Source organism: Neomonachus schauinslandi, chromosome 1 (assembly GCF_002201575.2).
Source record: "Neomonachus schauinslandi chromosome 1, ASM220157v2, whole genome shotgun sequence".
NCBI lineage: Eukaryota > Metazoa > Chordata > Mammalia > Carnivora > Phocidae > Neomonachus > Neomonachus schauinslandi.
Window position 1 is genome coordinate 206,716,028 of NC_058403.1, and position 24,941 is coordinate 206,740,968.

Here is a 24,941-nt window from a genome sequence, read left to right on the forward strand (position 1 = left end):
TGACACGTGTGCACACGTGGGAAAAGAGAGAGATGCAAGTGTGTTGACTACAGCATTGTTTTAACAAAAGATTAGGGGGAAAAAAAAAAAGATTAGAAACAACCTGACATCCCTTCCGCCAGAGTCCTGGCTAAATCAATTATGGTAAAAAGCCACCGGATGGAATATTATGTATCCAAAAAAAAGAGGAAAAGCTCATTTGGTACAAATAGGGGATGATCTGACTCTGCTCTCACTGGAGGAACCATGTGCACATCATGAAACACTTGGGCACCTCATGGCAACCTTGTCTGCCTATCCACACACAGGATTTCTCTGGAAGGATACATAGCAACACAGAGAACTAGGCAACTGGTGACAGATTTCTGATCACATATCCCACGGGCCTTTAGAACTGTGAGTCAAACCGACACATGTCAGGGCTGACCAGGGCTAGGGGCAGCAACCCCAAGTGGCCCTAGGCAGCAGCGCCCTCACCTGTACTCCCGCTCCTGCAGGATCTCCACAGGGTCCAGGCCCCGCGGCTTCTGGATGGGGGTGATACGGCTCTGCTTCTGGTGCAATGGCACCATGGGGGCAGGCTGGGCAGGCTGCCCCGGCGACTGCGTCTGGGGCGGCATCACTGGGGAGGCAGCGGGCGGGACGGCGGGGGGCGCAGGTGAGGGGCGGCCCGTTGGCTGTGGGGGGATCAGCTTCTGAGGTGTGCTCGTGGGGGCAGCAGCATTCGCCATGGGTCCTGGGCCGGGGTGGGGGGAGAGGAGTCAGGCGGGAGAGGCACACAGCTTTGAGTTCTGGCTCAATTCTGGGGGTCAATGAAAAGCCTGCTGGGCGCTCACGGTCCTCAGGGACAAACTCATCCCCAAGGCTGACGAGGCCTGCGCAGGCCGCCACGCTGCCTCTCACTCAGGGATCCCTCGGGGGTCCCCCTCCCTCCTGCCTCCTCTGGACCTCAGCAGACATGTCGCCTCCCGAAGCCACCCCTGCCTAAGCGCCGCTCCCGGGTTTGGTCCTGCTGCGTGCGGCCTCACGGGACCAGCAGTTTCCGACCTTCATCTGGTGCCCAAGGAATCTTACTCAAGCAATGAGCTCTCCTGTGCCCATCACTAAACCTCGGGCTCCGAGGGGACAAGGAATGAGTCTGTTTTGTCCATACATCACCGCCAGAGGCAACCCTCCAGCACCTGATGACCGTGTCTTGCACAGAACACAAAGGCTGCACAGTCAGCAGAAGCGGAGCCCTGAGCCACCCTGTCGCCCTGCCTGCCTCCCACAGTACTGGGGATGGGGGGAGGGGGTGTTCTCAGGAGGGAAGGGGGTCACACACGGCCTCTGGGCTCGGAGGCGCCCTGTCCCAAAGGATGGGATCTGTGGCTGTGGGAGCGCCTCTCCACAGCTCTCACTTGAGTCATCCAGGGGGCTCGTTCACTAGGATCCTCCTCTCCTTGGTGAGGAGACCCCATGATTACCACGACCCACAGGACAAGGTGCGGCAGGAATCATGCAGTGGAACAACCTAAGCCCCTGTGAACTGACCAGGGACAGGTAAGACCCAAAGAGGGCCAAAGGAACGGAGGACTTGTCCTTGGCCCCCTCTCTCTGAGCAGGCTCCCTCTCAGGGGCGGTATGGCACAAGCTTGTGACAGGAGCCAGGGAAGAGGCATGTCACCAAGACAGAGGGGACTTACCTTCAGGCCAAGGCTTGGGAGGCCCTCCGGGAGGCTGACCTGGCAGCCCAGGAGGCACGCCTGAGGGTCCGGGGGGGGGCATGTTGGGCCCTCCCATACCTACGCATATGGAGAAACATACAAGACAATAAACGGCATCCTGTGTTTATGCCTGCATCCACCCCCACGGGCAGGCCTGGCTCCAGGAGACACACCCAACAACAAGCCCCTCACTGTGGGCAAGGCGGGGGGGGGGGGGCCCGCAGCTGGAGAAACAACATTGAGCACGAAAGCAGCTCAGCTGCCTGAGCGCCCCGAGTGCTGCTGACACCATGCGGTCTCCAGGGGGGGGGCATGCCCGAGGGTAGCAGAGCCCAGGTCTGTTGACATCGCTGCCCACCTTCTGGTAGTTTGCTCTGAGTCCCCTCCCCACCCCGAGCACTGGGGAGAGCGGGCCTTACCGTGAGGCCTGCTATAATTTGGAGGTGCTGGTCCCGGACCCGGGCCAGGGCCAGGGCCAGGGCCGGGGCCAGGTCCCGTTGCGGACACAGAGGGTGGAGGTAGTGTTGGCATCTGCTGCTGCATCCCGGGCATTGGCCGCTTCCCCTGCACCGCCATCTGCAGGTGGTCGGGGAGGGGCTGCCCCCTGGCCAGCATCTTGTATGCCATGATCTGGGCTCGGAGCTGATGCAGCTGGTTCTGGTTAAATGGAGTCGGGCCCCGGTTCTGCTGGCCCAAAGCCTGGGGATCGGCACCATCCAGGGGGGCCCCTCCTGGCCCAGAGGACAACTGTGGGCCTGAGGACGGGCCACTGGCTGGAACTGGACTGGAGGCATGCTCAGAGCCGCCCAGGGGAGAAGGGTAACCTGTGAAGCAATGTGGGATCCAAGTGGTCACTCGGCAACACACATCCTATGATTTCTAAGGCAAAGACAGTAACCTTTCAACTGTGCTTACACTGGCTCCTATCCCGAGACAGGGGGCGGCCAATGACTTTAATCCCAGTATTCAAAGGAGAAGCACCCACAGAGATGGCACATGCAGGCAGCCTGACCAGTGGCCGGCACGACCAGTTTGGGTCGGCTCAGCTTTCAGCAAGTTGCTTACTGATGGTCAATGCTGAGCTGTTACACAGATCCAGGCCTCCCTTGGGCCTGCCCTCCTGCCCTTCAACTTGGACAGACCACGCCCCTAATGTCCATTCAGTGTAGAGCCCAGGGAAGAACTGAGCTTCCCACCCAGATGACAGGAAGTCACCTACTCCATCATTCTCCAACTGCCCTGTTCAGAAAAACTACATGGAAGGCTTGTTAAAGCAGAGCCCACCCACCTCAAGATTCTGTCTCAGCAGTCTGAAGTGGGGCCCCAGGAATCTGCATTTCTAGTACATTCCTGGATGGCATGGGAGCTGCTGGCCTGAGGAGCCCACCCTGCTCGGCCCCTGTCTAAACTCCAGGGCTGCATATGGATGCATCCTACCAGGGTTCCCTCTCCGGAGGCTGCTCTAAGACAAGCCGGCCCAAAACGGGCACCGGCCAAGCGCAAGCTCAACAGCCCTCCGTGGCAGAGTATGCCACAGGGCTGAACTGTCCTGGGTCTACCCTGAATCTGCCTGTGGGAGACCGGGAAACCCAACTAGGAAAATGACCTCAGGACACCCAGGGTAGGGTTTGGGGTTGGGGGAGCAACAAGCACAAGGAAAGAAGAGTAATAAAACAGTACCTTGGGAGTGCTGGTCCATGGGGCTTGGCGGCGGCCCCATCCCTGCGTGGGCCCCCGACCGCATCGCCATTCCCTTCATCTGGCTGTAGCGGGGGTCATCTGACATGCCCTTCTCATGCATGGACTCCATTGGCTACAAGAGGGGACAATGACAAGGTAAGCTCAACAAGAGGGAACAGGAAGAGGCAGCATGCAAAGTGCCGCCTGAGAGTTCACGGCCACTAAAAATGTCCACCCAAGGTCGCCCCGGTATGTACTGAATCACCAATGTGACCAAGCAGCTTAGGTCCAAGCCATGGTCCTGACACCGACTAAAGTCTCAAGCAGATGCAGAAAGCAATGTTACTCGGCAGTGGGCAACCACCTAGGAGCCTGGAGGTCTGGAAGTGAAGGGACAGATGGATCAGGGTGCCAGGAGATAGTTGCAGATGGCCAAAATACCATGCAGCAAAGATATGAGCTCCTGGAGAGGAGCTGTTTTGGCTGGGACACCAAGCTCCCCATTAATCGTCACAAGGAGACCTGGTGACCACCAATCTTTGGATCAGAAACCCTCTTCCTTGGGAGACTGTAAGTCAGGGGGACAGACAGAAATTTCTGCCTGTAAGTATGATTACACTATGTTCGGTGTCCTCACTGATCTGAGATCGGCCTCCAGCCTACTAGTTGGGAGGAAAGGTGTCTGTGGCATGGTTCTGTCCCTCCTAAGAGGTACATCGGACCTCTGCAGAATGATGACACCTATTTTCCCCCCAAAGGCTCAGCACTAAGTACTTCTCCGACTGGAATGGCTGGTAAAGGGGACATTTTTGGGGACCCTTCCAGGCACTCTGCTAGGCCCTGACTGGCACGAATATCCTGGTCTCTGGGAACTCAGTCTAATGGGTGGGTGGCCCAGCAAAGTCAACTACAGCTCAGTGTGTGCCATGAGAGAAGCAAGAGAAGAGGAGAGGGTGCTTGGCGGGGACCACAGGAGCGGCTTCAAACGCAGGAAAAGGGGGGGCCCTCGGGAAGCTGACGTCTCTGCAGGCGAGGGGTGTCCCACTACCATGGCCCCTGGTCCCTGGGCTCCTAACACAGTGCAGGACAAACAGCAGGTGTCTGGCAGACATGTAGTGTACATGCAAGCGATTCCAAGACGAAGAAACAAAATGGGCAGAGAGGGAAAGAGGCTATGCTGGAAAACCCAGATTCAATTGTGGGGGGGGGTTGGGGGGCAGTCAGGTCACCAACAGCTTCCCAAGAAGGAAGCAACAAGATACTGTTGACAGAAATGTGCAGGAGATGCGGAAGGCAAGAACGGCCAGAGGGATGAGCAGGCTCCACCAATGACTCAGTAAGTGACCATCTGTCTGAGACCCCACTTCCTCATCTGTAAAATGGGCACAATAACCATCTACACCTGATGGGCGGGGGAATTTAAGTGGCATGGGTACAAACACATGGATAGCCTGGGGAGGGAGGCTAGAGGGGTCAGCAGAGACCCCTCTTCTACGAGGATCTCTTGTGGTCTCTGAGACTTGAACATGTCAGTTCTTCCTTTAGACACTGATAGATAGGAAGCTGTTCCTTGTTTTCCCCAGCCACCACCCAGGAACACAGTGAGAAAGGAAAACTATTTGTGTTAAGAGGTTTTTTTTTCCTCACCTCACTGGCAAAAGCATCTCTGATCAGTTCCAGAAGTCAGGACAGTGAGTGAGTGGCAACCAAGTGCAAGAAACCATGTGACAGGGGCGCCTGGGTGGCTCAGATGGTTAAGCGTCTGCCTTCAACTCGGGTCATGATCCCAGGGTCCTGGGATTGAGCCCCACATCGGGCTCCTGGCTCAGCGAGGAGCCTGCTTCTCCCTCTCCCTCTGCCTCTCTCCCTGCTCATGCTTTCCCTCTCTCTCTCTGTATCTCTGTGTCTCAAATGAATAAATAAAATCTTTTAAAAAAAAAAGAAACCATGTGACATAAGCCACCTTTCAGGGATCTGGTCATTTTTATTCGTTAACAAAAGGCAACCCTGGAGCAGTGTGACCACATCTCCCATGTGGAATGATGGGTACGGGAGACACAAGGCAGGAAGCCTCCTGGCTCAGAGCAGAAGCCAGGATGCACTGTCCAACTTCCCACCTCTGATCGTGTGGACCCAGCCTATCAGGGCACTGGGCGCAGGCTCCCTACCTTGTGCATCTGGTGCATGTTGTCCTGAGGGTATCCTCCAGGTCCCTGGGTTGGGATGGGGTGTCCTGCTGAGGGAGGCCCCGGACTGGGCCCCATCATGCTGTGGGCAGAGCCCGGTGAGGGACCCGGGCTAGGGCCCAACATGGCTCCAGGGGAGGGGCCGGGGCCCGGGGAAGGGCCCGGCCGAGGAGTTCCGCCCAGCGGTGGGTCTGGAGTGGACATCGTCACAGGAGCCGCACACAGTGGTCTCCTGCTGGAGAGAAGTCCTGGTCAGGCTGGGGCTCAGGGCCATCAGCAGGCCGAGGCAGCAAGGCGGCCAGGGAGGACCACAGGGAGTACTGTGAGAAGCACCCATTTGACAGGGAGCTGGCGCCTCTGACATGCAACACCCCAACCCCGATACCCGGACCTTTCTCCTCCATTCTTCTCACAGCGGAGAATACTTCAGGCATACAAAATCAGATCAAAGTCACCTGAGCAAGGGATGGGACTCAGGAGGTGGAGGTCCACAGCCACTGCCCCACTTGGGGTCTCACTTCCCTTGCTATTCTGATCACGACAAAGAGAATGTCTCAGGGCAGTGCTGATACACCCTTCGTGCCCAGTACCTGTCACCTTCCTAAAAACAACAAGGGAGAGCAAGACTAAGGCTCAAAGCCGTTGCCAACAACAGTATCCAACTGGGCCTTCGGAAGTTCAACAAATACAAATATTCACAGCAAGCGATGCTGGTTTTCCACCTGGGGCAGTGAGACTAAGTTTCCTTTAAAATAAATGAATGGGGGGGACACCTGGGTGGCTCAGTTGGTTAAGCGACTGCCTTCGGCTCAGGTCGTGATCCTGGAGTCCCGGGATCGAGTCCCGCATCGGGCTCCCTGCTCAGCAGGGGGTCTGCTTCTCCCTCTGACCCTCCCCCCTCTCATGTGCTCTCTCTCTCAAATAAATAAAATCTTTAAAAAAATAAAATAAAATAAAATAAATGAATGGGGGCACCTGGGTGGCTCAGTCGGTTAAGCGTCTGCCTTCGGCTCCGGTCATGATCCCAGGGTCCTGGGATTGAGTCCCATGTCGGGCCCCCTGATCAGCGGGGAGCCTGCTTCTCCTTCTGCCTGCCACTCTCCCTGCTTGTGCTCTCTCTCTCACTCTCTCTCTCAAATAAAGTCTTTATAAATAAATAAATAAATAAAGTCTGAAACGCAGGTTCATTTAGAGACGTATTACACAAATAATGGCACTCTGCTATCTCAAACAGTTCTACAGTGATATTCATGTGTCTGACGTTAAATGAATGTTGCCAAAAACTAAAAACTGATACCCAGAACCATAACCCAGGGCCTCTACGAGATCCAAAAATATGCTACAAAAAAATGTAATGATCAGTAAATTTTACTTATCACCATAGGGCCGTGAGCTGATAAATTTTATACAGCCTTTCTATAATAAGAGTTCAATGTTAAGGTAACCCTTTTTCTGTTGTGTAGTTATATATATACGGCCTTAAACACAATACTCTTCAATTTCCTAACTTCTTTCATGAAGACAGAGTAATACATTTGCAGTGCTGAAACGCAGAAAACACAAAAAGAACAGAGGAACTTAAAGTCACCCAGCATCCCACCAGACACAGAGGTGAAGCGCTTGCTGGCCATAGAGAGAGCAACAAGCAACCCTGCCCTCCTGACCCCTTCCCAGCAGGGCAGAGGGAGGTGGGGAGTGGAAAGAAGGGGCTGAGGGTTTCCTCAGAGACGTGACACACCACCAGAGCCATAAGGATGGAGCTGAGCCATGCAGGGTGGGCCCTCTCAGGGTGGAGAGCTGCCCTCATGTTGCTACTGGGACCCCATCACACCTCCCTGCCTCCCTTCTAGACTGTTCCACACACAGGCACACGTGCACACGCGCACACTCTCTCTCTCTCTCTCTCAACAGTATTACTCAGCACATTCTAGGCAAGCTTTTCTTCATCGAATTATACCCAGGACCATTTTTATCATGTAGTAGTCTTCAAAAGGTGGACTCTAGTGGTTCCACTGTGTTCCCTTGTTCTGCCACATACTGAGTTATTTCAAAGCCCCTCTATTGTTGACACAAATGTGGTTTTTGTTTCTGTGGTCTTTTTTGGTTTTTGGAGTGACTCTCTCTGTCCCTAAACTTTACTGGGCACTTCTGGTTCTAAGGATAAATTTTGTTAAGACGTGTAACAACATTTTTAATTCTCTTAATTAGAACAAAAGTTTTAATTCGAAAGGTGGGCGTATTTTCCTGGATAATAGATCAAAAGCCCAAACTTCTTTTTTCTGGTTTCATGGCTAAGTAATAGAGCAGAGAGGACCAGAAACCTTGGCAGGAGATGGACCAGTGACCGGTGCACCAGCCTAAGAACAGACCCAACCACGCAAGAAAAGTGCTCTGCGTCCTCTGGGCCTCCTGGATTTCCTCCAAAGTGCAAGGAGCCTCAGTGCTGTACCTTAAATAAACCTCACAAGAGTGCTAGAGGAACGAACCATGAGAGACGATGGACTCTGAAAAACAAACTGAGGGTTCTAGAGGGGAGGGGGGTGGGAGGATGGGTTAGCCTGGTGATGGGTATTGAGGAGGGCACATTCTGCATGGAGCACTGGGTGTTATGCACAAACAATGAATCATGGAACACTTCATCTAAAACTAATGATGTAGGGGCGCCTGGGTGGCTCAGTTGGTTAAGCAACTGCCTTCGGCTCAGGTCACGATCCTAGAATCCCGGGATCGAGTCCCGCATCAGACTCCCTGCTCAGCAGGGAGTCTGCTTCTCCCTCTGACCCTCCTCCCTCTCATGCTCTCTGTCTCTCATTCTCTCTCTCGCAAATAAATAAAAAAAGCTTAAAAAAAAATTTTTTTAAACTAATGATATAATGTATGGGGATTAACATAAGAATAAAAAAAAAAATCAAATGACCAAAAAAAAAAAAAAAAAAGAGTGCTAGAGGACTGGTGTCTGTTCACCATCTCTTCCCCACAAATCCAAAACCCAGTAAGCCTGGGGCGGGTGGTAGAATCAAACTTGTAAAAAATAACTTTGAGACAAATCCATTTAGAAACAAAATCGGACCTGATTCAGATACACGTGAACGGTCACACCTGCTACAGACAGAAAAGGATCCCGTTACCTCCAGATGCCACTCCAGTCTCTGGCATGTGAGTGATCTGTGTCCCAATCTCCTTTTCTAAAATGCGGATTCTGAAGTCTGAAACCTCTGGCCCAGCGTTTGTCTAGGGCAAGATGCACCTGTAGTCATACGTCACAGGTGGAGAGCCGAGTGACATAAATATAGCCACGGCTGGGTCAAGGAAGATGGCTCCTCAGGGCGCCCCTCCGGGCTCTTCATGTCCACAGACCCTCTCACAGAGGCCCAGAGAGACTGCAGTGAGGTGGGAAGAGGGAAAACGGCCCTGAAAATACTCAAGGAATCTTGTGGCATCCGGGAGCTCATGGGTGCTTTCTCACCTGCCAAATGAAACTGACGGCAAAATAAAATCCACATCATCTGGGGAACATCTTCTCCTTATCTAAAGGCAGACATGCCAAAGAGCAAGAACTGGGAAGTGTCTTTGGAATGATGGCTCTTCTAAAGGTAGTTTATACTTAGTGTCAGACCTTCCTATCAAACTGCGTGGTACCAGGGTGCCTGGGTGGCTCAGTCAGTTAAGCATCTGCCTTTGGGGTTCAGGTCATGATCCCAGGGTCCTGGGATTGAGCCCCACATCAGGCTCCCTGCTCAGCAGGGAGCCTGCTTCTCTCCCTCCTCCCACTCATTCTCTCTGTTGCTATCTCTTTCTCTCTCAAATGAATAAATAAAATCTTTAAAAAAAAAATGCATGGTACCTCTAGAAATTTATTACCTCCACTCACAGCAGCACTAACTTCATCAATGACACATGGAGCTCACCGAAGTTGCTAGAGGGTATCAAAAAATACTTTTGTGCCAAATAGAGCTACCCTATGACCCAGCAATTGCACTACTAGGTATTTACCCCAAAGATACAAATGTAGTGATCCAAAGGGGCACCTGCACCCCAATGTTTATAGCAGCAATGTCCACAATAGCCGAACTATGTAAAGAGCCCAGACGTCCATCGACAGATGAATGGATGAAGATGTGGTATATATACACCATAGAATATTACTCAGCCATCAAAAAAATGAAATCTCGCCATTTGCAATGATGTGGCTGCAACTAGAGGGTATTATGCTAAGCAAAATAACAATCAGAGAAAGACAATTATCATATGATTTCACTCATTTGTGGAATTTAAGAAACAAAACAGAGGAGCACAGGGGAAGGGAGGGAAAAGTAAAACAAGACGAAATCAGAGAGGGAAACAAACCGTAAGAGATTCTTGATCATGGGAAACAAACTGAGGGTTGCTGGAAGGGAGGAGGGTCAGGGCATTAAGGAGGGCACGTGATGTGATGAGCACTGGGTGTTGTATGCAACTGATGAATTGCTAAACTCAGCCTTGAACCTAATAATACACTATATGTTAATTAACTGAGTTAAAAAAAATATTCTTGTGCCAAAATATGGCAACATCTACCTTTGAGAAGCATGGGGTTTCACAGGAGGCTTTTAAAAAGGGCATGTGCTGGGGCGCCTGGGTGGCTCAGTCGTTAAGCGTCTGCCTCCGTCTCGGGTCATGATCCCAGGGACCTGGGATCGAGCCCCGCGTCGGGCTCCCTGCTCAGCGGGAAGCCTGCTTCTCCCTCTCCCACTCCCCCTGCTTGTATTCCCTCTCTCGCTGTGTCTCTCTCTGTCAAATAAATAAATAAAATCTTAAAAAAAAAAAAAAAGGGTATGTGCTTTGGAAGCTGTCACTTTTGAAGTGTCAGGTTGCGAGGAAGCAGGTAAGTTCCCGGAGCCACTGGAGCAAACTCATTTCTGGACCAAAAGCTCAGACACATGTGACGGTAAAGGGACCCGAACAGGGCACAAGGCAAAACCACCCTGAACAGCTCAGCGGGCCAGGCTCTGCCACACACTGAGGTGCCCCATCGGGGTGCTGGTACATGCACGAAGACAGACACGCTGGCAGACCCGCAGCAGCATGGTGGGCAGGGGACGACGACGGATGGATGACACAGGGAGATGGAACCAGAAGCAGTGCTCTGGTCCTCAGTGTGGTATGAAGAGGGAGCGTTTTATTTACTTGTACTGGGTTTTAGCCTACCTCAAGTGCCCTGATTGTAGGGGTACAGCTGGATGAACAACACTCCTGCAGGGCACCCCTGGCCCTTCCCATGAGGACCACCCTCCCAGGGGGAAACACTGCTTTGACTCTCACTCTTTGGTGCGTTCACTTGTTACTGAACTGCATCTGAAAAAAAAGAAACATACAGTAGTATCCTTCTGCTCCTCCGTGAGGGGCACCCTGTTGGTGGGACGGTGGCGCCTGTTCTTCGCTACCGGGTTTTGGCCAGCGCGAGTAAAGCTGCTACGGACAATGTCACTTGGGGGATGAAGGCACCCATCTCCCTTGGGTATCCAGGAGTGGAACCATTCCTCATAGGAAGGCTTTGGTAAATATCGCAAGCTTTCCAAATTAGGATTACAATCCCACATAACCTCCATCCCCACAGCAGAGAGAGCATTCTAGTTCCTCTACATCGACACTGACACTTGGTGCTGTCAGTCCAACTTGTAACCGTTCCAGTGAGAGTATAATCATATCTTACTACCATTTTAATTTGTATTTCCGCGACTAATGGTGTTGCGCACCTTCCTGTATGCTGGCCACTGAGATACCCACTTCTGCAAAAGCCCTGTTTTCACTAGTGTTTTACTTGGGGATATGTGGTTCCTCTCCCAGTCTGGGGCTCACCTTTGCATTCTCCTAATGGTGTCTTGTAATGCAGAGAAGTTCTTATTTTAACGGCGTCTGATTTATCAAGTTTGTTCTTACATGGTTAATGGTTTTAGAGTCCTGTTTAAGAAAATTTTGTCTACCAGGGCGCTTGGGTGGCTCAGTCGGTTAAGCATCTGCCTTCGGCTCAGGTCATGATCTCGGGACCTGGGATTGAGCCTGTTCAGCAGGGGGTTTGCTTCTCCCTCTCCCTCTGCCCCTCCCCCTGCTCATGCGTGCTTGATCTCTCTCCCGCCAATCAAATCTTGGGGAAAAAAAAAAATTGTCTACTTGAGATAATAAGAAATATGTATTTGGTCTCTGCCTTCAGTTTTTTGACTAAAACCCCTGGAATTTCCTAAGTGGTAGGGGTGTCTTTTGTTCTAATGAAGTAACTCATGGTAGAAGCTTAGAACTTTTAGCCCCATCCTCCAAGGAGGGAAGAGGGATTGAAAAGTAAATAATCAATCAGAGCTACAAGATGAAGCATCCATAAAAATTCTCAACTAAGAGGCTAGGAGAGTTTCTGGGTTGGTGAACACATCCAATGCTAGGAGGGTAGTACACTCCAACTCCATGGGGACAAAAGCTCCTGGGCACAGGATCCTTCTAGACCTAACTATTTACCTCTTCATATGGCTGTTCATCTGTATCCTTTATAATATCCTTTATCATAAATGTGTAAATATATGTGTCTCCTTGAGTTTTATGAACTGTGATATCAAATAATCAAACCTGAGGAGGGGTTCATGAGAACCCTATTTGCAACCAAGTTGGACAGAAATGTAGGTAACCTGGGGGCCCACTACTTGTGATTGGCATCTGAAGTGGGGAGCAGTCTTGTGGGACTGAGCCCTTACCCTCTGGGGTCTGCACTAACTCTAGGCAATTAGTGTCAGAACTGAAGTGTAGGACACCCAGCTGGTATCTGCAGAAACTTGCTCCGTGTGGAAAACCCACACATTTGCTGTCAGAGTGCTATGAGCAGAGGAAACCAGTTTTCCTTTACAATCTCAAGGTCATGGAGATGAAGAAAAGGGATTTTTTTTTTTAAGATTTTATTTATTTATTTGAGAGAGAGACAGAGACAGAGCATGAGCAGTGGGGAGGGGCAGAGGCAGAAGGAGAAGCAGACTCCCCGCTGAGCAGGGAGCCTGATGCAGGACTTGATCCCAGGACCCTGGGATCATGACCCGAGCCAAAGGCAGATGCTTGACCAACTGAGCCACCCAGGCGTCCCAGAAAGGGTATTTTAAAATCCAGAAAGATTGTGACTTGCTCCAGCCTCCTCATGATTTACAACTGCTGAGGATATTATCAGTCACAAAGAAGTAACAGGAAAGATGATCCAGCCAGAGGGGAAGCAGGTTTGTGAGCCCATTTGGTGGTAAGGACTGAGATCTACTGACTGAGCCCATACCACCACACCTCCCAGAGGGACCGTCATGGGCCCTGCTGACAGAGGGGTCCCTGAGGCTCACAGGCCACCCAGCATCTCAGTGAAGTTGCTAGAGTCACAAGGGCCAAGGCCACCGTGCCACTCACTGAAGTGCAGCCTGGACTCTGAGTTTGGACTCTTCTACTTGCCAACTGCATGATACTAGATGAGTGACTTAACCTTCTCCAGCCTGTTTCCTCCTCTGTAGGCTGGACATGAGACCAATCCCTCCCTCAGGCGTCACAGCCAGCATCCCTGAGCTAAGGCAGGCAGGCATGTACAGGCAGGAAGCAATCCCACCCTGCTGGCGAAGCCAAAGGACCCCACATTTACTGTGCAGTTGCTTCCTGCTTGTCACTACTGACCCAGAAGCAACATGCAGATTAAGTCCTTCCATCCTCCTCTTCTCTTAAAGAAATGAGTAAACTGAGGCACGTAGTAAGTAACCAGGCTGGAGAATTTGCTTCCTAACTAAGCCTCCCCCCCAGGGCAAACCTTAAGTGATGCTCCTGTCCCAAAAGGAACAAACTCTGGAAGTAAAGGCTGCACAAGGCAGCTTTGCCGAACTGGAGGAGGACAGAGGTTGCCTGAAGGCCACAGAGGCCCAATGCAAACAAAGACCAGCTATCATAAGTGATGAGATCCGCCCTGCAATCAGTGGGCAGATCCGAGCAGCTACAAATTATCCTTTGCCCACTTGGATCCCACCGCCACTAACGTGGTGCTCTTATCCATCATCAAGATCCTTTTTGCCAGTCAGCCCTTCTTAAAGGGCAGGGGTGGGCTTGCCCCTCTTGAGATCTGGGGAGGGTATGGAACAGGGCACTACTGTGCTCCAGCAAGTTGCCTACTCAGGAGGGTCTGACAAGCTTGGCCAGAAATTTCAGAAGTGAGGTGGGATCTGAGGGCAAAGAACAGCCCTTTTCCCAACCCCTTCTTCACTCATCACCAAACACCTCTACCTTTCCTACACAGTAAACTAAGGATTTGGCATTTTCAGCAAATTCCTTGGGTCCCTAAGGTCATCCTATCGTCTTGGGGGCTTCAAGGGGGCTTCTACTGTTCAGACCAGACTCCCAACAAGTCCCTCTATGACAAGTCACTTGGTGTCTGGGCTGGGAAAAAGAAGGTAAGTAAACACAAAACTGAAATCCATCTCAAACCAGACAGCCACACCTAAGCAGATGAGAAAAGTGAAGGACAAGGGGACAGAGGGACAAAACAGTGAAACCACTAGCACATGTATGTGGGAGCCTAATCGAGAAGTGTGTGGCCTGTGGGTCGGGTGTGTTTGGGGGCTCCACGAGGAAGGAATGGAGCCTGGGAATCCAAGTAAGCAGCCCAAAGGAATGTGATGGGAAGTAAAACTACTCTGGGGTAAGAATCAAAAACCTGACAGCTAAGACATTCAGTAAGCTGCAAGATGAAAACAGGTTCCCAGGGCCAATGGGTTTGGAGGTGACATGGCCATATCACCTTGATTTCTCCGAGAAGCACCCCAATTGCTCAACAATCAGAACCCCCACACAATCCATGCCCCATGAGGCAGCTTCATGCACATGGATATGGAGGAAGGTCCAAGATGAAGCAGAGGAAAGAAGGGAGCATCAATGTAAAGTGTGCTTGGCCCGAGCCCCACTTTGCTAAGAATAAGAACAGATACAAGTTCATTTGAACACAGAAGCCAGCCCAAAGAAAACTTGCCGAACCGTGGCTGGCGGAGGCCAGGAGCTCTCTCAGGAGGTGTATGAAGGGAACTGACACTTTCCACATCACGGAGCTCTGATGTTTTTTGTGTGGGTTTATTTTTTTACAGTAACCTTCTATTACTTTTGTAATCATATTAAAAAACAAAAACAAGAAACGCCAAAACCAACCAACCAATCTAGATCAGAAAAATACCTGGGAAATAAATACCCAGAAAAGATGTCCAGGAAGTACATTTATGGAAATAAAAAAGATGAAAGGATGTGACGATTGCATTATTTTCTACTTTCAACTTCATTAAAATTATCATTTAAAATAGAAACATCTATTGACATTCAAATGCGGAACCAGACTGCTTGAGGAGTACGTCTAGTTTCTTCTTTCATACCACCCTTTGCTTTTCTCTTGTAAAAAAGAACAGTGATCACAACAAGATGGATGGATCTAGAGTATTATGCTAGGTGAAATAAGTCAGTCAGAGAAAGACAAAAACCATATGATCTCACTCATAATGTGGAATTTCAGAAACAAAACAAATGAGCAAAGGGGGAAAAGAGAGAATTTAAGAAACAAAACAAATGAACAAAGAAAAAAAGGGACAAACCAAAAAACAGACTCATTAACTGTAGACAACAAACTGGTGGGGGGATGGGGGGCAATAGGTGATGGGGATTTAAAGACTACACTTACCATGATGAGCACTGAGGTAAGAGAACTCTTAAATCACTATAGTGGGCACCTGAACCTAATATAACACTGTATGTTAACTCTACCAGAATTAAAATTGAAAAAATGAAATAAATAAAGTTAAAATAAAAAGAACAGTGGTGGTCAGCCACTGAAGCAGGACAGACTGCTAGCAGGAAATTGGGACCCTTGAAAATCTGCTTGCTGAGATTATGGGTTGTTGGTTTGTTTTTTTTTTTTCCCCCCATCTTGCCTGAAAACCAGCATTATACTTAAATTTGGCCCCAGGAGAGCTGCGACTTCACTTTTTGGGCATGGAGAAATTTGTTCCCCTACAAGTTTCATCAACAGACACAGGTCCAGCCACGGCAGGGTACTTGGCAGGGTACTCGGACGGACCAAAGTGGCCGGGCAGGATGCCTTCAGCACAACCAGTCTTACTTGTTACATTAAAACTACAAAATGAGGTTCCCCCCCAGTACTCTACTAGGAAAACTGTTCCTACCTGACCAGACCTGGCACACTGGTCTGTGAACCTGGAAGGATGTGTGGGATGAGGCATCTGCTGTCTTAGGGAACACGTGGAAATAGCTTATTCCTGACACAGTGCTTCCCCAACACTCGCTGTTCCATGCTGGCTGCTGAGCATTTTCCTTGCAATATAATTAAGTAGTAAAACCCTGCCCTACATTTATTTATTTTTTTTAAGATTTATTTATTTAATTATGAGAGAGAGAGAGAGACAGCGAGAGAGGGAACACAGGCAGGGGGAGCGGGAGAGGGAGAAGCAGGGTTCCCGCCGAGCAGGGAGCCCAACGCGGGGCTCGATCCCAGGACCCTGGGACCATGACCCGAGCCGAAGGCAGACGCTTAACCGACTGAGCCACCCAGGCGCCCCCTTGCCCTACATTTAAAAAGGAATACACCTCAGAAACAAAAAAACCATGTCACGATAATTAATTACAATGTCTTATCGGGTGGACGCACTGAGTCTGTCCGTTACCAAGTACAGTAGTTCCTCCTGCCCCGCTTTCCCATGCAGGTTTCGCTTTCCAGTTTCAGTTACCCATAGTCAGCCCTGGTCCGCGCGCAGATGATCCTCCTGCTGAGTTTCGCCAGAAAATCAATAGTAGCTTAACACTACGTCACAACGCCTACCTCACTCACTTCATCTCATCTCACTAGCATTTTACCATCTCACATCATCACAAGAAGGGCAAGCAAGTACAGTACAATAAGGTGCTCTCAGAGAGAAAGAGAACACCCATGCAACTTTTATTACACTATTACTGTCATAATTGTTCCATTTTATTATTAGTTGCTGTTAACCTTAAAAATAAAACTGTCAGGGGTGCCTGGGTGGCTCAATCAGTTAAGCATCTGCCGTCGGCTCAGGTCATGATCTCAGGGTCCTGAGCAGGGTGTCGGCTTCTCCCTCTCCCCCTCCCCCTCCCCCTCCCCCGCTCCTGTGTGCCCACGTGTACACGGGCTCTTCCTCTCTCAAATAAATAAAATCTTCCAAAAAAAAAAAAAAGTCAGTTAATTTACCTGTAAAAATGCATTCATTCGGGAGTAACAGAGAACTACAATCTGGGACAAGCAACTATGGCAAAACCAGAGGCAAGTAAGTCCAGAGAACAAAGAATGCTCTTTTACGGAAAGGAAAGGGAAAAGTCAGGAGGGTGTTATAAATAAGAAGTCCACTGGAGTAAACAGGGAGTCTGAAATGCAGTAGCGTTTCACTGGCTGAGTTATGACAGTCTCATTGGCTGGGCTGTTGCTGGGGCAGAAGAAAAACCTTTCCCTCGGCTGGGGTAGTAAAGTACTATGACCTGCAAGGTGACTTGTTAGGTAGGTCTTTTCCTGTTGGGTCTGCAATTGATGACGAGTGGTAGGGTTTGAGGGCTCCTCCTTCTGTCCTCCCGATACCATTTAAATGAGGTTCCTATTATTAATGTTCACATTGTTAATCTTACTGTGCCTCATTTATAAATTAAATTTTACTCCAAACTAATGATGTAATGTATGGGGATTAACATAAGAATAAGAAAAAATAAAATTTAAAAAAATAATTAAAAAAAAAATTTTACTCCAGGTATGTATCTATAGGAAAAACAGTATAGATAGGGTTCAGTACTATTCATGGTTTCAGGCATCCACTGGGGGTCTTGGAATAAATCCCCCACAGATAAGGGGGTCTACTGTATTATTTTTAGTACTGGGAATTATGTATCATTTTATTCATTGGAATCCACACATCCTGCCCTTTAAAAAAAAAAAAATTCATTCACTTGAAAACCACTGAAGAGGACCTCCTTATGTACAACACACCAGAAGATGTGAACACATGATGAGAAGCCGGTTCTCTGCCCTTGGGGAGTTCATGCTCTAATCCAGCAGGGAGATACAGGGTCTCCACTGAGAGAATTCAAACACTATCCCATCTATCCACTAGATGGGCGTTTTCCAAACTCTTCTGAACATGACCTGGAGTCATGACATGACCCAGCAAAGACACATCAAGTAAATCCAACCAGCTTTACAAATCTATCCTGTGCTCCCCATTTAACACAGATAGACTCTCTTCTTCTTTCTGAGGCTGGTCAAGCCCCACTGGATGGATGTCATGGTCTACTACTGCGGGGTCTGTTGAGGTACCTGCTATATATTCAACGCTGAGAACAACACATAACCTGTGGACAGGGTGGGAGAGAAGTCCCCCACAATAGGGGCACACAAAATGCAAGAATTGCCAGGGGGGCATGGTGCCTACACCCACCCAGTTTCACTTGTGACAAGCCCTCCCAGCCACCTCAAATACTGACTGAGAACCAACTCTGTGCTGAGCAAGGTACCAGGTATTGGGAATCCAGCAGCCAACAAAATCCCTGCCTCATGGAACTGACAACTGAGTGACAGAGGCAAGCACACAAATAAATATGACATGATGTTCCTCGGGTGGGGGGTGGAGGGGGGGGAGAGATGCCATGAACTTGTACTATGAAAAAATAAGCAGGGGGGCGCCTGGGTGGCTCAGTTGTTAAGCGTCTGCCTTCAGCTCAGGTCATGATTCCAGGGTCCTGGGATCGAGCCCTGCATTGGGCTCCCTGCTCTGCGGGAAACCTGCTTCTCCCTCTCCCACTCCTCCTGCTTGTGTTCCCTCTCTTGCTATGTCTCTCTGTCAAATAAATAAATAAAATCTTTAAAAAAAAAAAAAACAAGCAAGGTTAACAAGCTGACAGGAATTACTCTTTCAATCATGGTGACCAGGGATGGTCTTAGGGAGGGGATAAATCTAAGCAGAGACCTGAAGTGGAATGGGAGCCAGTGGCTACTGATGGACAGAGGGACCAGCAAGTACAAAGGCCCTGGTGTGGGATCGTACTAGATTAGAGCAGGAAAGGGGGATGTAGCAGCAGATGAAGTCAGAGATGGGTGGGGAGGGCAGATCACAGGCCTTGAGGGCAAGCAGTGAGGAGGTAGAAGTCTACTGTAGGTGCAAGGGGAAACCGCTGGAATGTTCTGGGCAGGGCGGTGACATGGTCTGATGATGGTTTTAGAAGATTTCTCTGGACATGCTGATGAACAGATGTAAGGTTAAAAGAATGAAAGGAGTCAATGATGACCAAGGTAACCAACAGGGCTTCAACCAGCAAATGCCCTTTGAAATATAAAAGGTGTCCCTTCCTTGGGGCTGACCAGCCTTGGAGCCAGATTTGGCAAAGCCAGCCAGGCTGGATTTCAGCTCCAACTTGCCTCCCTTGGTTCAGTATCGGTGACTGGAGGTGCCAACTGGGGAGACTGTGGGGTAAGAGGGGGTTGGAGGGAGGAACAGGAGGGAACGGGGTTTTCTGCTCAGGGAGGTTAAGTTATTGGTCTAACATCACACAGGAAGTAGAGTCCTCCTCCCTCAAGTCTGTCTGACTCCAGGCTTGAGTAACTGATTTAGGCTGAGGATCAAAAGGCAGACGACAGCCTGAAAGGGTGCAAAGTGCAGGCAAAGAGAAGCACTCTGACAGGCAGGGGTATCCAGGGTGTGTTCCCGGGAGGCAGGCATGGGTGTTCAGCACAACAGCAGACTAGGCTGTGATCAAAGACATGACTGGCAGTCATCAGGCCCAGATGCAGCTCCCAGGACACAACAAGTGGACCCCTGGGCTTCAGTGTCACCATTAAGAAGAGACCATCCACATTCTACTTTAGTGGGACTTTTGGTGCAAGTCAGGATGACCCACATCAAACCCCGTCCCCTCTGTAACAGGTGAGGCAGCAACTGCCACGCAGCCACCTGCTTCCTGAGCCAGTGGGGCATGACTTACCAGCGAAAAGAGAACTTAAACCATCCCAAGGAGCCATTTTAAAGCCCACCGCTACTAAATACAGGGTCCATCCTCCTTTCATCTCACACTGGGCTGGTGAACTTCACATTGAGCAAAACCCAGACTATTCCCAGTAATAAGTATCCACATGCACAAATAAAGACATGCCTCCTTTATAACAAAGTAACAGTCCCAAAGGGAAACACTGGAGTACCAGTCTAGTCCCAAAGGCTTGGAAGAGGCCTGGGCTGGTTTATGCCCTGCTAACAGTTACCTGTTTTCTAAAGAAAGCCCCTTCTCTAAGGGAATTGAGAGGGAAATCAATGCATCCCTTCCGTTCTCTCTGCCCCTATGAAATCCAACTGCCCAGCAAACCCAGCTACATCTGGCACTACCCTCAAGGGCCTTTCCCTTACATGAAGATGATTCGTGGCCAAATTTCTCATGCCCATCAAATCCATGTCCTGAAAAATTAGTATGATCAGCATGCAGTTAACAGAAAACTCCAATCATATTAATGAGCCTTATACTTTTTTTTTTTTAAGATTTTATTTATTTATTTGACAGAGAGAGACAGCGCGAGAGAGGGATCACAAGCAGGGGGAGTGGAAGAGGGAGAAGCAGGCTTCCCGCGGAGCAGGGAGCCCGATGCGGGGCTCGATCCCAGGACCCTGGGATCATGACCTGAGCCGAAGGCAGACATTTAACGACTGAGCCACCCAAGGCACCCCTGAGCCTTATACTTCTTAGGGATGATCTCCTTAAGGTTGACAGCAATGGCAGCTCCATTTAGCCTCAGACTCGATTCTGATGTGTTCCCCCTCAGACATTTTCCCCCAATATTCCAGCAGCTGTTACTTCCCTTTTATAGGTTTTGCACATGCCTTTAATTTTTTATTTATTTTTAAAGGTTTTACTTGTTTGTTTGGGGGGGGGCAGAGGGAGAGGGGGAGAGAGAGAGAGAGAGAGAGAGAATCTCAGGCAGACTCCTTGCTGAGCGAAAAGCCCCATGCTCAATCTTACAACCTGAGATCATGACCGGAGCTGAAACCAAGAGCCAGACACATAACCGACTGAGCCACTCAGGCGCCCGTAATTTTTTTAAAATTCCAATTCTCTCTGTTCCAATCAATGTTACAAGTTACAAGGAAATATGTGAGATGGGAAACAAACATTTGATATTTTCCAAAACCCATGCCACCAAACACATTTCCTTCTTTCCAGTGCATTATGGTGAAAGTGCAAGCTTACAATTTCTAAATTGTTAAAAACAAAATAGAAGAGGGGCGCCTGGGTGGCTCAGTCGGTTAAGCGGCTGCCTTCAGCTCAGGTCATGATCCCAGGGTCTTGGGATCGAGCCCCGCGTCAGGCTCCCTGGTCCGCGGAAAGCCTGCTTCTCCCTCTCGCTCTGCCTGCCGCTCTGCCTATCTGTGCTCTCTATGTCTCTGTCAAATAAATAAATAAAATCTTTAAAAAAAAAAAAAAAATAGAAGAATTGATTCCTTTGCTACTACTTTGAAAACATACAGAACTATTACAGCAAGGCAAAAATATATTCTGTATTTCAACCTGCCAGGATGTTGTAGGAATCCTAATAAATGACACTAGCTACCAACTGTTCAGCACTGTGTGCCAGGCGCCGTTCTAAGCACTTTACAGTTGTCATTGTTGTTTAGACCTTGCAACAATCCTCATAGTTGGGTACCATTACTATCCTCCTTTGCAACTAAGGAGAGGGATATGATCAAATGAGAACAGGGGCCCTGTCTGCCTGTTCCCGGCTGAATCCCCAGCCCCCATCAGGGCCTGGCTCCTGGTAGGCTCTCAATGCCCACCTGTTCGAATGGGTAATGTGAGGTTGGGCCTTTTCTTGCACAACGCTGGGGGCGCCATTCATGTGTGAATGGGTCCCTCTGTTCCATGGCAGCCTAAATGACTGAAGCCAAAATTGGTTGACACATCTGAGGATTCGCTAAATGCCAGGAACTGTCACCTCCATTTCTCTAAGGCATCAAGAGGGAAAGTGGTAAAGCCAGAATTCGAACCCAGAAGGTTGAAGAAATATCCCTAAATGTCAGCTTCTTCACTGGCAGAATGTTGTTCTCACCCAATACACCTAATCCCTCCCACATCCCACAAACAGCTAAGACAAGTGGCTGGTCTAGGGCTAACTCCAGAGTTTTGAGGGTCCAAAGGGAATGACAAAGGTACATGGCACATGGAGGAGCATTTATTATTGTCCTAATTATATGTGAATTGATTTTAAATTAGAACATATATATAACCAGCACATCAAACCTGAGCTTCCTGAGATACAGGATGACTCCAAATTATGTTTTTCACTCTTTAAATAACTGACTTACATATATATACATACATACGTATAAAGAACATTAACTCCAATAAATTGAGTGTGTACTCTAAGCCGGGCACTACAGTGTGTTAAACAGCTTCCCATGTTGTTTTCAACCCTTACAACAACTGAGGTAGCACCACTGTCATATCTGTTTCACAAGTGGGGGGGACCTACTGGTAAATGCTTGCTCGAGGTCAAGCTAGGATTTAGAAGGCTGGGTGTGAATTCAGGAGATCTGATTCTAGAATTAGCAGTCCTCACCACCACACATACCAACCACCACCCCACACCCTCATTCCCAGGGGACAATGGCCTGGAAAGTTAAAAAACCAACAAGAGCAACTAACACTTATTGCTTACAACTCAAGCCCAGTCCTGTGCCAAGCATTTCACCCATATACTTGCTCCATCCCCCCAAGGAGTCTCCTCATTCATTCCACAAATGTTCCCTAAAGACTTACTATGGGCCAGACCCAGGGTACACTCCAGGAGACCAAGCAGACATGACCCCTGCTCTGATGGCCCTCAGAGAAGAATGGACATGTAATTACACACTGGGGTAACTGCTACACAGGAAAGGATCAAGGTGATACGTGAGTGTAGCAGTGGGGAGCAATGACTGGTCCAGGTGGTCACATGCAAGCCTGGACATCCTCCCTGAGTCTGAGAAAAGGTCCCCTCTTCCATACAACTCCCTGATCTCTGGCTCCCATTGCTCCCCTGTGCATCCACGGTGTTCCTCTCACAGGAAGGGTAATGAGGATTACATGATAGGCCACAGGGAGCTGTTCCCACATTTACCATCTGTTCCCCTACAAGACTAGAGAGGCTCCTCGGAGCATCCAACCACCAACCATCTAACACCCAGTAGGGACTCAACAAATATTTGGGGAGATTGGGCCTGCCGGTAACAATGGTACTTTCCACTTGCCAGGAACCATTTTACAGGTTTTACCAACTCCACTTGTGCCATTATTCCCATTTCACAAACGAGGAAACGAAGAAGTTCAGAGAGATTAAGCTATTTATCTAAGGTCACACAGCTAGGTGACAGACAGCCCAGGGAATCAAACTCCATTCCGGTCTGGCAATTCAAACTGAAAACTTGTTTCAAATTCCTAGGAAGTGGCTCTTGCACTTATTCCCTAGTTTCCCCAAGGATTCACTGGGGGGAGGGGGAATCAAGACGGGTGTCTTCGAGACCAGAACAAACACTCTCCGAAAGGCCCACGTTTTAAATAAAAGCCTTCATCTGGAAAATCAACTGGAGGCGAAAGGATGCAAAACAAAAACAATGGTTTCAACAGCAAACAGTTCTACCCGTTCTCCCCCACTTGTTCTAGACTCCCCACTTCAGGGCAAACCTTTTGAAGTCACCACTTGCAAGGAACTGGGGAGTTACTTACTTTTCTTTGAAAATCTAGAATACGTGATTTTTTTAAATAAAATTTTAGGTCGGTTAACCCAAAGGGACTGCTAATTCTCGTTTCCAGGCGACAGTGAACTCATCTGGGGTTTTTCCTACTGAGCCCCGACCGCAGCCTCCCCAAAAAGACAACATTCGGGTCGGACCCGTTACAACGTAGCCTGAAAAGCCCCGACGCCTTGCTATTGTTGCTGCCGCGACGGGCAGAGCGACCCGGGGCCGGGAATCCGGCCCGCCGAGCAGGCGGAGAGCTTTGTCCGGCGACCCCGGCGGGAGCGCGCGCGCGGCCTCCACGCGGCCCGGGCCCCCACCCCACGGCCCGCGGATGCTGTAGCCGCCGCGGCCTCGCTACACTGTGGCCTTCCCCGCGCGCGCGGTGCCGGCCAGGCTTCTTGACCCTCGGGCGCCGCCGTACCCCAGCCCCGCTCTGGGCGCCGGCGGCCCCCTCCCCCCTCGGCGCCCCGGCTCCATTCAAACCGTCCTCCCAAGCCCCGCGCCGCGCTCCCCCCGCGGCCCGCGTTCCTTACCGAGAGCCGCCGGCGCCGTCGCCTTCCCGGCGCCGCCCCCGCCCCTCCGCGCGGGGCCGGGGGCAGAGTGGGCGTCTCGCCTCTCCTCACGAAACAAAGAAGCCGCCGCCGCCACCGCCGCCGAGTGAGGGTAAGTCTCGCGCGCGCGCCCGCCCGTCTCGGCCGCCCCCCCACGCCGCCCGCGCACCCGCTGCGCGCGCACCCGCCAACTCCCCTTCCCCCCCGCAGTCGGCTTGTCCCGCTTCCGCCGCCCGCCCGGCCTCGTGCGCGCGCCCGTCCGCCCTTCCGCTCCCAGTGCGCGTGCGCGTCCGCTCGGGGCCTCGGGGAGGTGGGCGGGACGAGAGAGAGCTGGCTCTCCTGATGTACCACCCCACTCAGTCCGGGAAGGTCTTGCTCATGCGCACCGGGGTCTTCGTCCTCACGCTGCGTCCCCACGCTGCCGAGCATGCGCAGAGCGGGCGCCACTGCGGCGGTCGCGGTGGTGGTTCTCGCGGCTGCTACGGGAGGTTGGGGGATGGGATGGAATGGCGGCGGGGTCTGCGGGGAAGGGGTGGCCGAGGGTCCTTGAGACTCGAAAGTGAAGACCCGAGGCCGTGCGTAAGGGCGGGAGGCGAGCAGGCTGGACTGGGGCTGAGACTAGGCGGCCCCTGGACCAAGGGCGGGTCTGGGAGCTGCTTTTATTTATTTATGGTCGGGGGATGGCGGGGTCTCTTGGGCAAGGCCAGGTGGGCCTCGATCGTGGCCGCCTTTTCTTTAGTAGTTACCCAGTACTATTAGTTTGGCAAATTTTTTTTGACCTGCTGCTGAGCCGCAGACGCAAGTGTGTGGCACCGCACAGACGAAATAACCATGTCAACCGTTGTGGAGTTTTGCTAGGAAGGCAAGCAAGAGGCAAAAGAAAGAAGTAAAATATATTGTGTTGAGATGGAAACATGGACAGTCGCGGGAATTTTAAATGGGGCAGCCAGAGAAGGCATCACTGGGAAGATGTTTGAGTCAAAAGGTGAAAGCAGCGAGGGACAGATCCTTGTTCTAAGTATGAAGGCCCTG

The 24,941-nt window shown here is 50.4% G+C and overlaps 1 protein-coding gene across 8 annotated transcripts in view; it reads right to left on the minus strand.

Moving 5' to 3' along the window:
* The window catches only part of SMARCA4 (SWI/SNF related, matrix associated, actin dependent regulator of chromatin, subfamily a, member 4), an 89,656-nt gene extending 65,609 nt beyond the window's left edge, over positions 1-24,047 (minus strand). For 7 of the 8 annotated variants that reach the window (XM_021705223.1, XM_021705222.1, XM_021705219.1 and 4 more), the window contains exons 1-6: positions 23,892-24,047; positions 5,555-5,804; positions 3,387-3,519; positions 2,126-2,530; positions 1,686-1,784; positions 478-736 (exon numbers count right to left, since the gene is read on the minus strand). In XM_021705223.1, the coding sequence (XP_021560898.1) occupies positions 478-736; positions 1,686-1,784; positions 2,126-2,530; positions 3,387-3,519; positions 5,555-5,776 (1,118 nt within the window). In that variant the 5' untranslated portion in view covers positions 5,777-5,804; positions 23,892-24,047. Of the gene's footprint in view, positions 1-477; positions 737-1,685; positions 1,785-2,125; positions 2,531-3,386; positions 3,520-5,554; positions 5,808-23,891 lie in introns of all 8 variants that reach the window. The other variant, XM_021705221.1, reaches the window with a different exon arrangement.
* Positions 24,048-24,941: the final 894 nt, after the last annotated feature.